Here is a 14,810-nt window from a genome sequence, read left to right as displayed (position 1 = left end):
TTTGTACTCAATGTTGTTAGGGTTTCAACTTGAAGGGGTTTTCTGATAATTCCTAAAGGTGAGGGGGATTTCTGACATTTTGAAAGTTTGTTTTTTTAGCTAAATAAATATGTAAACAAGTGAAATCGTAAGAATCTTTTAGTGGTTGATAGGAGATTTAAATTATGTTAGAGCAACTCACATGTCAATTGTATGACAGATCACTCAAACCCATGATATCGGCATGTTATTGTTGGTAGACATAGTGATGATCAAACTAACATGCCTTGCTGGATCATCTTTATTAAATTTTGTTGTTTTTTGAGACTAACATGACTTTGATTTTTACCTAAAATATTTCATGACTCTTCATTTTATTAATGTGTTAGATCTTATGATATTATTATCTAATTAGACTGACTGAAACTTCACATTGAAAGAGTCCAAAGACCACAATTAGAATTGAAGCCTTCTTGGTCTGACCTACTAGGATTTGGTGAATGTTATCAAGAAAAAGGAGAGAAATTGAAAAAGAAACTAAGTATTAGAAATTTGGGAAACGAAAGAAGTTTTGGTAATACCCAAGAGAATTCAGCTAAGGATCTGTTTGTTTGCCTTAAAAAAAGTGGGAAATCGAAGAAATGGAAAACTATTTCTAAAAAGAATTATTTTGGGAGTGTTTGGTTTGCTAAAAAAAGAAGGAAATCAAAGAAATGGAGATGAGTTAAGATGAGTTGTCATCTTATTATAGGATGATGTGAGTGATTTTTTAAGAAAACTTGTTTTGATGTTGTTTGGTTGGCGAAAAAAACAAGGAAATGAATTATAAGAAACATATTTCTTGTGATATGTTGTTTTCTTTTGTTTGGTTCATTCTTAAAAATAAGAAAATAGATGAGATGAGATGAGTTGTCATTATATTATTGGATGATGTGACCCACACTTAAGGAAATTGTTTTCCTAACTTTTTGGGAGGAAATGGGCAGAAATGAAATGTTAATGAGATGAGATGAGTTGTCACCATCTTATTGCATGATGTGAGTGATTTGAAATAATAAGATGAGATGAGTTGAGTGATGTTGTGGATGAAAATGATATTTTATGTAATGTGGTGGATGAGTTGTTGGATGAAAATAATATTTTATTAGATGTGGTGGATGAGTTGTTGGATGAAAATAATTTTTTATTAGATGTGGTGGATGAGTTGTTGGATGAAAATAATTTTTTATTAGATGTGGTGGAAGAGTTGTTGGATAAAAATAATATTTTATTAGATGTTGTGGGTGAGTTTTAGGGATGGAAATGGATGAAATGTTGGATAAAAATAATATTTTATTAGATGTTGTGGGTGAGTTTTAGGGATGGAAATGGATGAAATTGTACTTTTTGAGTTTTTTTTATTTTATTAGATGTTGTGGGTGAGTTTTAGGGATGGAAATGGATGAAATTGTACTTTTTGAGTTTTTTTTGTTTTCATTTCTATTTCTTGGGTTTTTAGGAAATAACCAAACAGGCCCTAAGTTGATAAACTATCTATGAGTAGTATGCCAATGTTTTAGGTTTGACACTCTTAGAAAGCACCCGCTGAAAATTAATTTTCCTAGAATATTCGAGGCCATGCGTTGGGGGATGTCCCTTAGCCACACTCGGGAGTTTGATACTCATGGTCCAAAGGGTCGTGAGGAAGTTCCCTTGTCAAATTAATAATAATAATACATTTACATAAAATTTAGAAAACTCAAAACCCAAACCTACTTCTGCCAAAACAAGCGATTTTGTTGTAAAAAAATCGATTGTCAGGCCTGTGGGCTCCGAACGATGGCTTCGTTCAAAATTGGGCTAGAGGTCCACAGTATGCTACAAGGCTACGATTAAAAATTCGTAATTACTCATCGTGATTAATACGCACCAGAAACATAAATGGCTTGTCAATTAAGTGGAGAAATTTCTACTTTAGCCTGAATCCTTGTAATGTTATTTTTTTTATCCCCCCTCATCAAACTTGGTTGAATACCAGACTGCAACCAACATTGTCTTGTATATGCCATTCGGCTTCTCAAAATATTGGGCTTAACTAAATTAGTATAAACGATGTGGGCCAACGTCGTTGTTCACTCTGGGACTTAATAAAAAGCCCATGGGTTTGTCAAGGAACTTTTGTACCTTTTTTTACACGTTATTTCGATCATTATTTATTAACGTTTCCTAGAATGAAAAATGTATATGAGCACGACACGGATGCAATGCTAATATGTGAGTGTGTTATGTTTCAAACACAGAGCTCTGATGATCAGAATCAACTGAAAGTAATTAATTCTGTAGTCGAGCAATATTAGCTCATTTTATATTGTATTTCCTTTCTACAGTTATACTTCCTATTATGTTATATAACATGCAATTACTTATGTCATTTTACTTATAATGCTATTGTTTAACAATTAATCGTCTAGGTAGATTTTTTTACTTTTATTTTTCTCTCAAAGAAACTGATCCTAACGTATAGGTTTCCGAAAGAAAGATCCCTGATTTCTCTAAAGAGCAAAAACAACCAATTTCACCAACATTTCTCCAATTTTACTTACTACTTTAAACTTAACTATATGGTATTGTGAGAACATTAAGCGGACTAGATGTGATCAACAAAATCAATTAACAAGCAAAAGTCAAGAATTATTCAATAAGAACCCCAACATTTGCATTCCTTCAAAACTGCGCATTCACAAAACTCACTATTACAATTTTTTCTCACGCTAATCCATCCATCATTCTCCGACGTGCAACACCAGTTACACCACCGATCCGGCCTTCCCTTAGCCGCCAAAAGGCCAATTCTCTCTTTCAGCCCAATAGGCCCAACCAAATCACAAGTCGAGGAAGAGGAATAAGCAAAGGAAGTAGAAGCAGAGCCTTCTCCTCTCAAGCCCTCTGTTTCAAACTCATCAAAGCAACCCCCCCTTACGCTAATCCACGACGACGACCGCGACCAATTTGGGCTCTCCTCCGTTGCCAAAATCTTAACCCTATCCCTGGGCCCAATAGGCCCAATCAAGGAAGCATAAGACGTAGAGGCAGAGAATCCACCTCTCAGCGGAGGATCATCGCAATAATTCTCGTCGTCACATCTCAACAACCCAAACACGCTCCTCGGGGAGTCCAGACCTCCCGCCAAATTCTCCACAAACGGATGCTCGAGCAGCATCCCGGCCGTCCATCTCGTCGCCGGATCCCGATCCAAGCACTTCATCAAGAAATCCTTCCCTTCCCCCGACATCTCCGACGGAATCTCCGGCAACTCCCCCCCGAACCCAATCCTCCTCATCAGGCTCCACACATTATCGTCCTTCCACAGTTTGCTCCAAGCGGGCCTGCCCATTATCACCTCGGACACCACGCAGCCCAAGGCCCATATATCAATCGGAGCCTCGTACTCGTCTCTCCTTATAGATTCCGGTGCCATATACAGAGGGGTCCCTAAGACAGAGTGCTCCGCTTTCTCTCCTCTCCTCTTCGCCAACCCGAAGTCTGCGATTTTGACGCCTCCGTCGCCGGAGACCAAAATGTTCTCAGGTTTTATGTCGCAGTGAACGTATCCCTTGCCGTGGATGAACCTCAGCCCCTCGAGGATCGATCTCGCGTGTCTCCTCGCGGCGAATTCTGACAGGGGAAGCAGTTTATCGAGGGACCCACGTGGGATGTACTCGAGCAGGAGGCTACAGAGTTCCCCGCCATCGACGTGGAAGGTGCTGACGCGGCCGGAGCAGGAGACTATCTGATTGCAGCCTTTTAGCTCGTTCAATACGGATTCTTCGCGTTGCAAGAGAGAAGATTTGGAGGCTGGAACTGATTTCGCTGCGACGACTGCCGACGGTGGCGCCTGGGACCCACTCCATTTTGGATTGAAAACTGAGGGTTGAAGAAAAACAGAGGGGGGGTTAATTACTCGAGGGATATAAATAAGCTGCGATACTTTGGGGGGTTTTGGGATTTGGAGGAATTTACGAATATGCCACTCATTTGATGTTGGCTTATGAGGAGGCACGGTACTAGCTGGCTTGATACGAGCAGAGTATTGTTTCGATGGAACTGTATTTAATTGGGTATTTATAGAATCAATAAAATGTATGTTTTTGCAACTGAAACTTTGATTATTTATGTTTATTCATAAGGTCATTATTAATTTTCTAGAAGTATGTTTCGTGTAATTACCTAGCGATCTAACACTAGGTTTTAGCTCTTAGGGTGTGTACGTATTTATTGACAATTCATAAAGGAACTTTGATGATATTCCTAATGCTAGAGAAATATTGATCTATCTATGGTGCATAACTGACATGCAGGCCTATCGCAAAAATAATATTAATTCTTTAAGTGAATTGCTAACTACTACTGTTTTCTCTATATAAAGAAAATCTAATCACTGAGTTTTACTATTTTGTGAAACAATAAATGTTGAAGTGCGAGTTAATGTAGGAAAAAATAATATAAAAAGAATTTAGATGTTACTTTAGAAAACAGAAGTTATATTAATGAACTTCAAGATCATAGAAATGATTCGCTGTACATAAGTTGTGAATAAGAGCGGCATTGATCTTGACCCAAAAAAAAAGAGGATAGTGAGCTGTGGATGGACACCAACTTTCTTATTTATTTTGAAAAAGATAAAATTATGAAAAGAGGATCAATAACTTGACATTAAAAGAAATTAAAAGAGAGGAAATGAGCTTGAAAATTTATTCTGATATAAAGAAATCTTTTGCATATAGAATGATCTAGTATATTATCGTGCCTAACGGAATATAGATACATACTAACATGCTTTCTAATTGTAAAAAAAATAGTTAAAGAATTACCAATGGTGATCGTTCTTGTAGAGTTACCACTTGTTACGATCAAAGGGCGATCACACTAATTGTAACTACTGAATCCTAAACACAAATTTGAGGGGAGAGACGAAAGCACCTTTCCTTTTGTTTTAATCTCAGCATCTAATTTTGTTTTGTAAGCATGTTTATATAGGTTACGGATACAAATCCTACTCAAACTAGAGTTTCAAATTCAATAGAGATGCGAAAAAGGGAATCCGACTACTAAATTAAAATACTAGATATAGTACCAACTCGGATGGAATTGCATCTAGTGGCACTTTTGCAATTAACGATCAACTTTGAGGTCAATTCCAATATCACGTAACACGGCAAACGCTAGCGTGTAGCAGAAGAAAAAAAAATATCGGAAATCCCACATACGAGTAGAGAAGAAAAAGGCCACGTTTGTTGCGTGGAAATATTTTCTCAAGATCCTAATAATTGTTTACTTGTTTATTTTGTTAAAGACTGAAAGAGACTGTGCGAGGGAAGGTAAGAGCCCAACGTGCAAGAATAGAAGCGCGTCCGCACGTGGTTCTTATTTAACTCGTCATCTGCTCAACAAACTCTGGCCTTTTTGTAGGTACAACTCCAAGCAACGGAAATGATGCCCCCCCAAAAAAGTAGGGGTGGCAAACGGGTCGGGTCGGGTCGGGTCGGGTCGGGTCATAGTTAACCCGACCCGTATAAGTGTGACCCGACCCGACCCATTTAATAAATGGGTCAACATGACCCGACCCGTTTATTAAACGGGTTACCCGACCCGACCCATATAACCCAAATGACCCGTTTAAGAACTTATGGTGTTTTTTCACCTCCAAAATACAAATCGTAACATAACATCAACGCCTCTGAGTTTGGTTGTTTTGTTGAGCCCATCAGTGTTGCTATCTATTCTGTTTAGGACTAATTCCATTGATATCTGATGGCATGGCCAATATCTTACCATCTTAAATATATATCATGAATATAATAAAATGTTATGATTTAAAATCGATCATGCATGTAAGAAAAATTGATAAACACATAAACTTAACCACACAATAGTTGACAGGAAAAGGATGAAAAAGCAACGCTTTGTACACTTAATCGTTTTTCAACACAAAAAAATGCTTCATCATTTACATTATGTATCACCAGCACGCATATGTAAACTTAACCAATGCTCTTCTCCCTACTAAAATGCAATTTCCTCCACAGCCTTCAATTTGGCACACCATACAAGAACCCATCACAATATTCACTATAATTCAAAACTCTCTACAAGCTAAAAAAGAAAGAACACAGACTATATGATGAATCTAAACTTTTCTCATTATTGCAGAGAAACCTTGTTTCATAAAGGAGCTGCACAAGTAGTTCTAACTGATTACACCGGCTCTTCCCCGCGACTGATTACACCGGCTACAATGCACGACCCTCCTCGCTCTTCCCTGCGACATCTGCAGGGATGTAATACATCAAAATGAAGCAGACAAAGAAAATAAATGCATTACTATTACAAATCAAGTGTTAGTTTATCTGCAATTTTTTTGAGCTGACATGCAAATTGGATGAAACAAGTGCTGTACTTTTCTTCATACACAATAAAAATCCAATTACTATTCCTAAGTAGCTATTTCTTAACCAAAACTGAAAATATTTTCATTTCGATCCTAACATTTGCTGCAGCAGCTCTATTTAACTCTTATGTACATGATATACATAAACTAGTGTTCGCTATTCAAAAGATTGTAAGGAGTGAGTTTTAGAGAGAATATGAGAGTTGATTATGTATGTTAGGTTGAGAGACTAAGAGACGAGAGTTGAGTGGTTCCTATTATAGTTCTATCTAATACATAGTGAATTTCTCTTATTATTGCCCCATGGATCTAGGTTGAAGTTGGTTGACCGAACCACGTAAATCTTGGTGTTCTTTCTTCTTGATTGTGGTTGTTTTATATATTGTTGATTGTGGGTTAGCTTCCAAATTGCATAAATCGTAGTAGGCGGGGAGACAAATTCCCTAACACTGTGCATATGAATAGACAAATGCGAACATAATCACACAACAATATTGTTCAGGAACCAAAGGTTCATTTTGACCCGAGGATCCGAGCTAAGAAAAAGAGAAGACAAAAGCTGCTAATTTTCTTAACCGTTTCATTCTTTAAGTATCTTTTCATGTCAGAGACTTCTATTCAGAATGAATTCAAACATTATACACCATAATAAGATAACTTCACATTCTCACCGTTTTGGTATATCTTCAGGTATCTGGTTCCCTGGCTGTGAGAAGAAATGTTTGGCATTTTGAGCCACCTCTGCTTCCAGTATTGCTTCCAGCACGATATCTGATCCTTTAGGCTTACCTGGGCATTACATCAAAATCCAAGATTGCTTTAAGATGAGCATATGCAAGTAGTAAAAGTAGGGAGTGAAATAGAAAACAATAAATATATAAGACTAATATTAATTTCTGACACTTTTCTAGGACACTCTGTCGATGTCGTAATTTATGATTATTAAATACTTACGTCATACTAATTGTGTATTATTAACTATTAAGATATATATTTATCATCCATATATGTTAAGACCAAATTAATAGAAACAAATTGAAACAGAGATTCACACATAGCAAAGTAAATATGCTTCAGTATAATAGAGGAGATAGATTTGGTTGTTATATAGAAAGATGTATTTAGACCAATTCCCTGATCGATCGGACCTAGGTAAACATAATATCAAGTTTTGAAATATCAGCAAATACCAATAAATCAGCTGTACTTATCAGGAAATTAAGCACGTTGAACAGAACTGCCCAAAACAATTGATACTGTCAATATTAGCTAAAAAAGGACTAACAAATATTGCATTGGCTAATAACACCTAACATGAGTACGATTACATTTTACCATAGTTAATTTTATAATATCATATTAGGAAAACTGAAAAGAAATCAATCACAAGAAAACTTAAAATTAAACAAACTTATTTCATATGCTGATACTTCAACGCAAAAGTGATGAAACTGTCAAACTACTGCCACCAATACAAATAAGTGAGATTTTTAAAGGAGGGTTGATACGAAAAACTCCCTTCTCCATTGGCAAGTTTAACAGTAGCAGCACAACAGGCTTATTTGATGCAGGACCAACTGATTGATGAACATCTACAAATCTCTTAAGAAATGTGGTAGGCTTAGATCAAAGTTACTGATAGATTTGGCAATGAAAACCTTCTAAACTCGAATACATGTAACTAGAAAGTGATGATGCATCCTTTTGTAGACTACATGAGATCAAAGTTACTGATAGAACATAAATCAAAATTTTCTTCTTGGCGTACATCACACAATCTCAAGAGAGGTTTTTTTAGGCTGTTCTAAAACAAGAATGCCATACTATCATTAAGAAAGAGAGGTAAAAAAAATTTTAAAACAACAATATTCCATTGCTAACCTAGCAAGGGAATTCAAGCACTAATTACCATTATTATTTATGCTAATATTAAATGGGATAAGATAGAACAAGCCCACTGAGTAGAGAAATCAAAGGAAAGAAGTTCGGCAAATGTAAAATGCTCATGGTATGATAATTGCTAGGGAACAGATAAGTCAGAAATCTCAATCGTTCATGCACATTCTTAAGTTAATTCCAATCTCTAGAGTGCAAGAAGCAAGTGAAAATCTCCAAAAATCAAACCATAAACCAATAGTCAAAATTGAACAAGAATGCAACAGAAGCTCTGATACTCCATGCTCGTGAACTGTTTTAGGTACATAGTTTAACCTAGAATTCCTCAAAATTCCTCAAAAATCAACAAAATTACAACCACAAAATCAAGCTAAGATCTTAGTCTCCTAATTTTAACCTAGAATTTAGAAATCGGGGCTGAAAATTACCTATCTAGGGTTTCTGATCTGATCCTTGAGCACTTGAGAGAAAGTCGAAGGTGGCGCTTGCGCTCGAGGGGAGAGGAGATCACAGGCCCCGAGGAGAGAGGAGATCCAGGATGAAGCTCGAGATTCAGGCAAGAGGAGATCAAAGGTGGGGCTCGAGCTTGAGGAGAGAGATCGGAGATGAGCTCGAGATCGGAGATGAGCTCGAGGGTAGAGATCGGAGGTGATGAGTTTTTTCCGGAGACGAAGGGACCAAGGGCTTCTTCGTTTATGAGAGACGAAGCGGGTCGGTGTTATACGGGTTGTTATATGGGTTATACGGGTTGATAAATGGGTCAGGCGGGTCAACTTAATTTACCCATTTAATAAACGGGTCAGTTCGGGTTGACCCGTTTATGACCCGACCCATATAACTTGACCCATACCCAATATAAACGGGTCGGGTCGGGTCGGGTTGATGGGTCGGGTCATAAATTGCCACCCCTACAAAAAAGAACCCAAAAATAATAATAATAATAATAATAAAAGATGAGTAACTTGTGGAGCGAATATATGAGTTCGCAAGGAAATAAATGAGCGCGAGGATCTCACTTTATTAGGTAATTTCGATGGAATTTGTTGGCAAGTCACTGTTGCTGGTTGCTCCGTTTGGATGTAGGAAGTCACCTCACAACAACTATAAAAGAGTTGAACGATATTACTAAAGTAGAGCATATGCTCATTGTGCCTTTCGCTTATGAATTGTTTTGGCTATTTAGGTACATCATATATTCTCATAGTTTGATTTTTGGTCCGTATTTAATTCATGGCAAAATCAAGTGGGGTTCAGAAAATCTTGAGCTACTTGTATTGCACAAATAAATTAACATTTTTTTTTAAATTTAGGACATGTCTATATAATTTAGATCTAACTGTGTGACTTTTATGTGGTGTAAATTACGGACACCCAATCAAAACATGTACTTGACTGATTTATTTTGACCCTGATTTATCTTAAACCCAAATTAAAACTTACTGAATCCTACGTACTAAAATTGGGTTTAAACATAAATTTAGAGATGATTTTGAAATTAAGTGGGTGGATTAACATATAAATCAGGAAAATCTTTGGATTTATATGTTGGATATAGGTGCCCTGCAGGCAATAATTGTACATTGTAACATGACCTATATGAATATAACATCCTTGTTTAAAATAATAGTATGGTATTTTTGTCAGATTTATCTGGTATTTTAATACAGATAAAGTCCTTAGAATGATACCAAACTATCAAACATTTCAGATATGATCGTAATGAAGAGATCTGATTTATCGCTGACGTATATTCTAAAATGTTCCTAATCAATGAAGTGTTGAAAATGTGACATCATCACTTTGGGAAGACTAGTGTATACTCTATTTCGCCTTTGGTAGGATGATGATCCATCTCTTGGATAATTGATGTGAGACATCAAGATATAGTACAAGTGACTCATTAGTGAATGAGTTGACTTAACGACTCACTGAGAACATCTAGTTGGTAATTATACTTAACTGTCAAATAGAAGTTCTCAGGTGATATAGTACTAAGTAGTCTCATGACCTGAGGCATGAGTGCAATATCTTACATGTCAGTATAGGTGTACTTAGACTTTTACCTAACCACAGTTCTTATCGAGTTATGCATAACGGTTCTTGTTGGGTACATCTCGAGGCATAAGTAGATATTGAGATGCTAATATGGGATTCGTCTCTCCCAGTATAGGGGGTTAATATCATAAGATTATTTGATATAACTATAACATGGAAATCCTTGGCCGAAGTAAATAAGATAAACCGAGTGTCAGTTTGATCTTATAGGTTATGAGTTTAATATCAACAAACACTAATTGAGCTATTAGGGTTTGACAGTTTTTCATACCCTAGGCTCAATAGTTTGACATGATTTGACGAAGAGACCGGACTGTACGGCATTATCACTGAGTGATCCTGATAAAATTGTGTAAGTATCTTGCAGACATTTATCACAACTAATACCCGGGTAGTCTTCATGTGTAGCTAGAACCTCTGTTGTACTTGTGGATATGATTAACTGCCGAGTCTTATAGTTAGGCCCTAGAGTCACACCAAGCGCGTACTTAAATCCTATGAAATATAAATTTATAGAGTAATGTGTATGATTGATACGCATATATGATTTTCACCGGATACAAATAAACGATTATATGTATCGGTAAAATTAGAATGCTATGTGCTTAAGAAATAAATTTTAGTATTTTTCCCATAAAGTTAACTTTTAGTCAACTGGTTGACTTTTTGGTCAACAGTTGACTTTTGGTTAACTCATTGACTTTTTGGTCATATGATGACTTATTAGTTAATGATTGGAAAATTACGAAATACCGTATTGATGTGGTATTTTCATTTATGAAATACGAACTTTATTATACCTTGATTAATGAGTCATGAGATGAGTCATTAAGATGGTATGGTTTGGGAACATAATTTTAGCACATAGTTTTGATTCTTCATGATTCATTACATGACTCATGAGATGAGTCATTACATGACTCATGAAAGAATCATTGTTTTGATGACTCGTGGTGTGACTCATAGGATGAGTCATTCATGTCATGACATATTCTTCCAGAATCATTGTTTTGATGACTCGTGGTGTGACTCATAGGATGAGTCATTCATGTCATGACATATTCTTCCTCTATAAATATGAGCTCTCTTTCTTCTTTCATGGTTAATGGAAAAATGAAATAAAGGGTTTATTCATAGTTGCTTTCCATAAAAGAAAAGAAGAGAGATCTACCTCTTACAAAACTCTAGTAATCTTTGAGTAAGAGAATGTAGTAGGGTTTTAAAGTACCCCGGGGTGGATATCTTGCCTTGTGTCTCAAGAAGACTCCGATTTTATCAAGCTCACTTGAAGACTTGGAGATCCACTACGAGGAGATTTACTACTACAAGGAGCAAGAGTTAGGGGTTGTTCGATCTTCCATCGAATCACGTTTCAAAAGTATGACTTTATAACCATTGTATGCTCTTTTAATATAGGGATCATGTTAGATTTAATTAGGATGGTCCTATTTTGTATTTCATGCTCTCTACATGCTTAGTAATTTTATACATACTATCTTCCGTTGCGTATTTTGCATGTTTTTAGCATGAATTTCCAACATGGTATCAGAGACATGGTTCCATCTAATTGAATCTTTACATGCATATCTAACTCATAGAGGACTTTGTACTTGCTTCTAGTTACTAGTTTAATTAAAAGATGTTTTAAAGAAACTAGTTAATTAATACAAGTTGTTTTGTAATTAGTTACACTAGTTGTTGATTCAAAAATGTTATTTTTGGTTCATAAGTTTTTAAGAGTAAAAACACTTGTATAAATTACAAAATACTTATTTACAACTAGTGTAGTTGTATGTTAGAAGTATGATAGTCCTATTTAAGTTAGGATAATCCCTATGTTATCTAGTTTTCTAATTTGTTGCATAACTAGATAGATGCATTTTTCTTAAATTTGATTAAGTTATATATTTTATATCATCTTGCGTGGATGTTATGTTCATGGATGGTAGTGGACAACGATTCTCTTGTATTTATTGTATTGATGTAATATAGCTACAAATGTAATATTATTTTTGACCTCTTCCCTCCCCGAGCATAGGCTACGCCTACGGGTTTAGGCACTTGCTCACCGATCATGGGCTACGCCTACGGGTATAGGCCCTTGTTCGGGTGTGAGGGGGGGGTATGGTTGTTTAGTTTAGTTATTTTATTTATGAATTTTATTTTATATTTAATGCAATATTATTACTCATCCTACGAGATGGTTTTTCCATTATAAATGAGGCTTGCACGTCCTATGTATATGTGATTGTAATAATACAGGATTTGTAAGGAAGATAGCACTGCAAGGAGTTGCAAATTACTTGTGGAAAATATAATTAGTGTAGTTGTATTTGTAGGATCTGAAATAGATACACTAGAACACTAGAAGAGGGGTGAATAGTGTTCTTTTAAAATATATGCAAAGTAGATTATAAATTACAAAGAAAAATGGCAATCTCAGAAATTCACAATCACAAACACAAAGTTTGTGATATTATATTTTTAGATATTATATTTTTAGATTTAAAAGAAGATTTGTGCATTTTTCCTTGTTGACATGCATCACAAAAATTATTTTTAAATGACATCTTAGGCGAACCATTTACTGAATCATTTTTAGAAATCTTAAAAAATAAAGTAAAAAGTAAAAACTACCCTATAACTACACCCAAAACCGAAACCCCATCTTCCCCACTTCAGTTTCACCGATTCCAGGTTAGGGCATTTTTATCTCTTTCAAAATTTCATTAATATCCTTCAAATACTTTAGAAATTCTTACAGGACGATTTGTGAAGTTCGATGATTTCATCCCATGGAACTTTAGTTCTTATTTTGAAAATGTGGGCTTGCTTGAGTTATTTTCTGCTGAAAATAAGAAACCATCATACCCATTTCTTGTGCAACTGTTCTATACCAATATAGAACGTGTGGGTACAATTGGTGGTTCTGAAAAAATTAAAACCCTTGTTAAAGGAATGGAGATTGAATTAACTACTAAAACAATTGGTAAAATATTCAACATTCCTTATCAAGGAGTTTCTCTTAGCTCTGTTAGGATGAATGATTCAGACTTGCTATCCAATCACATATTTCTTCCAGGACATGGAAAACCTTTGAACAATTCAAACAAACTTCGTCCATTTCCTAGGTTCATTGCTCGTATCCTAGCCTATAACTTATTTCCAAAAACTGGAAGTTTTCATTTCATTTCCCTAGAATTAGCAAAAGCTATATATGCTATTATGGGAAATATTCAAGTTAATTGGGCTGAGGTTTATTTTGATAATTTTCTGACCATTCCTAGAGGATTTCTTCCTTATGGTGCATTCCTGACTAAGATCTTTGATAAATTCCATGTTGATCTCAAATCTGAAAAATCTGTTGTCCGTTCAATTGAATTTTTTGATTCAAATGCCCTAACTAGGATGAAATTGACAAATTTTGAAATCCAAGATCACAATCCTCAAAATGAACCTGTTCAAAATGAACCTGAACTTCAACAAGAAGATATTCCACAAACCTCAACTCAAGCTGGAGCCTCTTCAAGTCAACCTCCACCATTTCCTACTGAACCTTCATGTTTTTCAGACGTGCAATACAATACTTTGAGTGCACGTATCCTAGAACTGGAAACTGGTCAAAGAGCTATATATGCACAGAACAGATATATCATCAGTAATCAAGAAGACTTAATCAAAAAGTTTAAAGACTTGGACTCAAAGCTTAATTCATATTTTCAAGGCCAACAACCTCCTCCAGCACCTTAGGGTTTATTTCTGTTTTTTGGTTAAAACAATTATGTTATTATGTTTAAAACTATGTGGTTGTCATTATATTTAAAACTATGTGGTTGTGTTGCTATTCTGTCAAGTTTGCTATTATGTGTTAAGTTTTCTACTATTTTGGTTAGTTAATATAACTGCTATATATATTTTTGCTATTATGTGTTAAGTTTTCTACTATTTTGGTTAGTTAATATAACTGCTATATATATTTTAAACAGATCATGGTGATGAACATTATGGAACTTGTGGTCTTTATGGCAAGTCTTTGCCTACCAATATGGATGGGTGAAGTTATGGACTATGTTCATAACCTTGATGATTTGTTTGAAGTGTTAACTCATGTTGACGAAATTATGTTATGTTTAGGTTCTTCTTCTTTTTGTTGATAACAAAGGGGGAGAAATAGTTAAGTTAAGTTTTATATTTTTATTATGAATGTTAAAAACTTTGCATATATGCAGGGGGAGTAAGTATTACATGTTTTAAAATTTAATATGATGCATAAATTATTTGTTATCATCAAAAAGGGGGAGAATGTTGAATATCATTTCTCCATGATAAATGTTTTGATGATAATAATTTATATTGTGTGTGCACTAACTTTCATATGCAGATTTCAATATCAAAATATGTACAAGTGCAAGTGGATATCAAGGCATTTTGAAGTGAAGAAAATGAAGAACAA

The 14,810-nt window shown here is 35.4% G+C and overlaps 1 protein-coding gene and 1 long non-coding RNA gene across 2 annotated transcripts; both read right to left on the bottom strand.

The window, feature by feature from the left end:
• Nucleotides 2,654–5,555, bottom strand: LOC109842395 (mitogen-activated protein kinase kinase kinase 3-like). Its single transcript, XM_020411275.1, has 2 exons — nt 5,552–5,555; nt 2,654–4,062 (listed from the first exon to the last, which is right to left on the bottom strand). The coding sequence occupies exons 1-2, from the start codon at nt 5,553–5,555 to the stop codon at nt 2,654–2,656; spliced, it is 1,413 nt and encodes a 470-aa protein (XP_020266864.1).
• Nucleotides 5,905–9,012, bottom strand: LOC109840729. The gene is made up of 3 exons (XR_002247044.1): nt 8,731–9,012; nt 7,078–7,195; nt 5,905–6,286 (listed from the first exon to the last, which is right to left on the bottom strand). It is a non-coding gene; the product is annotated as an uncharacterized LOC109840729 (long non-coding RNA).

This window comes from Asparagus officinalis, chromosome 5 (assembly GCF_001876935.1).
Source record: "Asparagus officinalis chromosome 5, Aspof.V1, whole genome shotgun sequence".
NCBI lineage: Eukaryota > Viridiplantae > Streptophyta > Magnoliopsida > Asparagales > Asparagaceae > Asparagus > Asparagus officinalis.
This window is presented reverse-complemented; position numbering and strand designations above follow the sequence as displayed.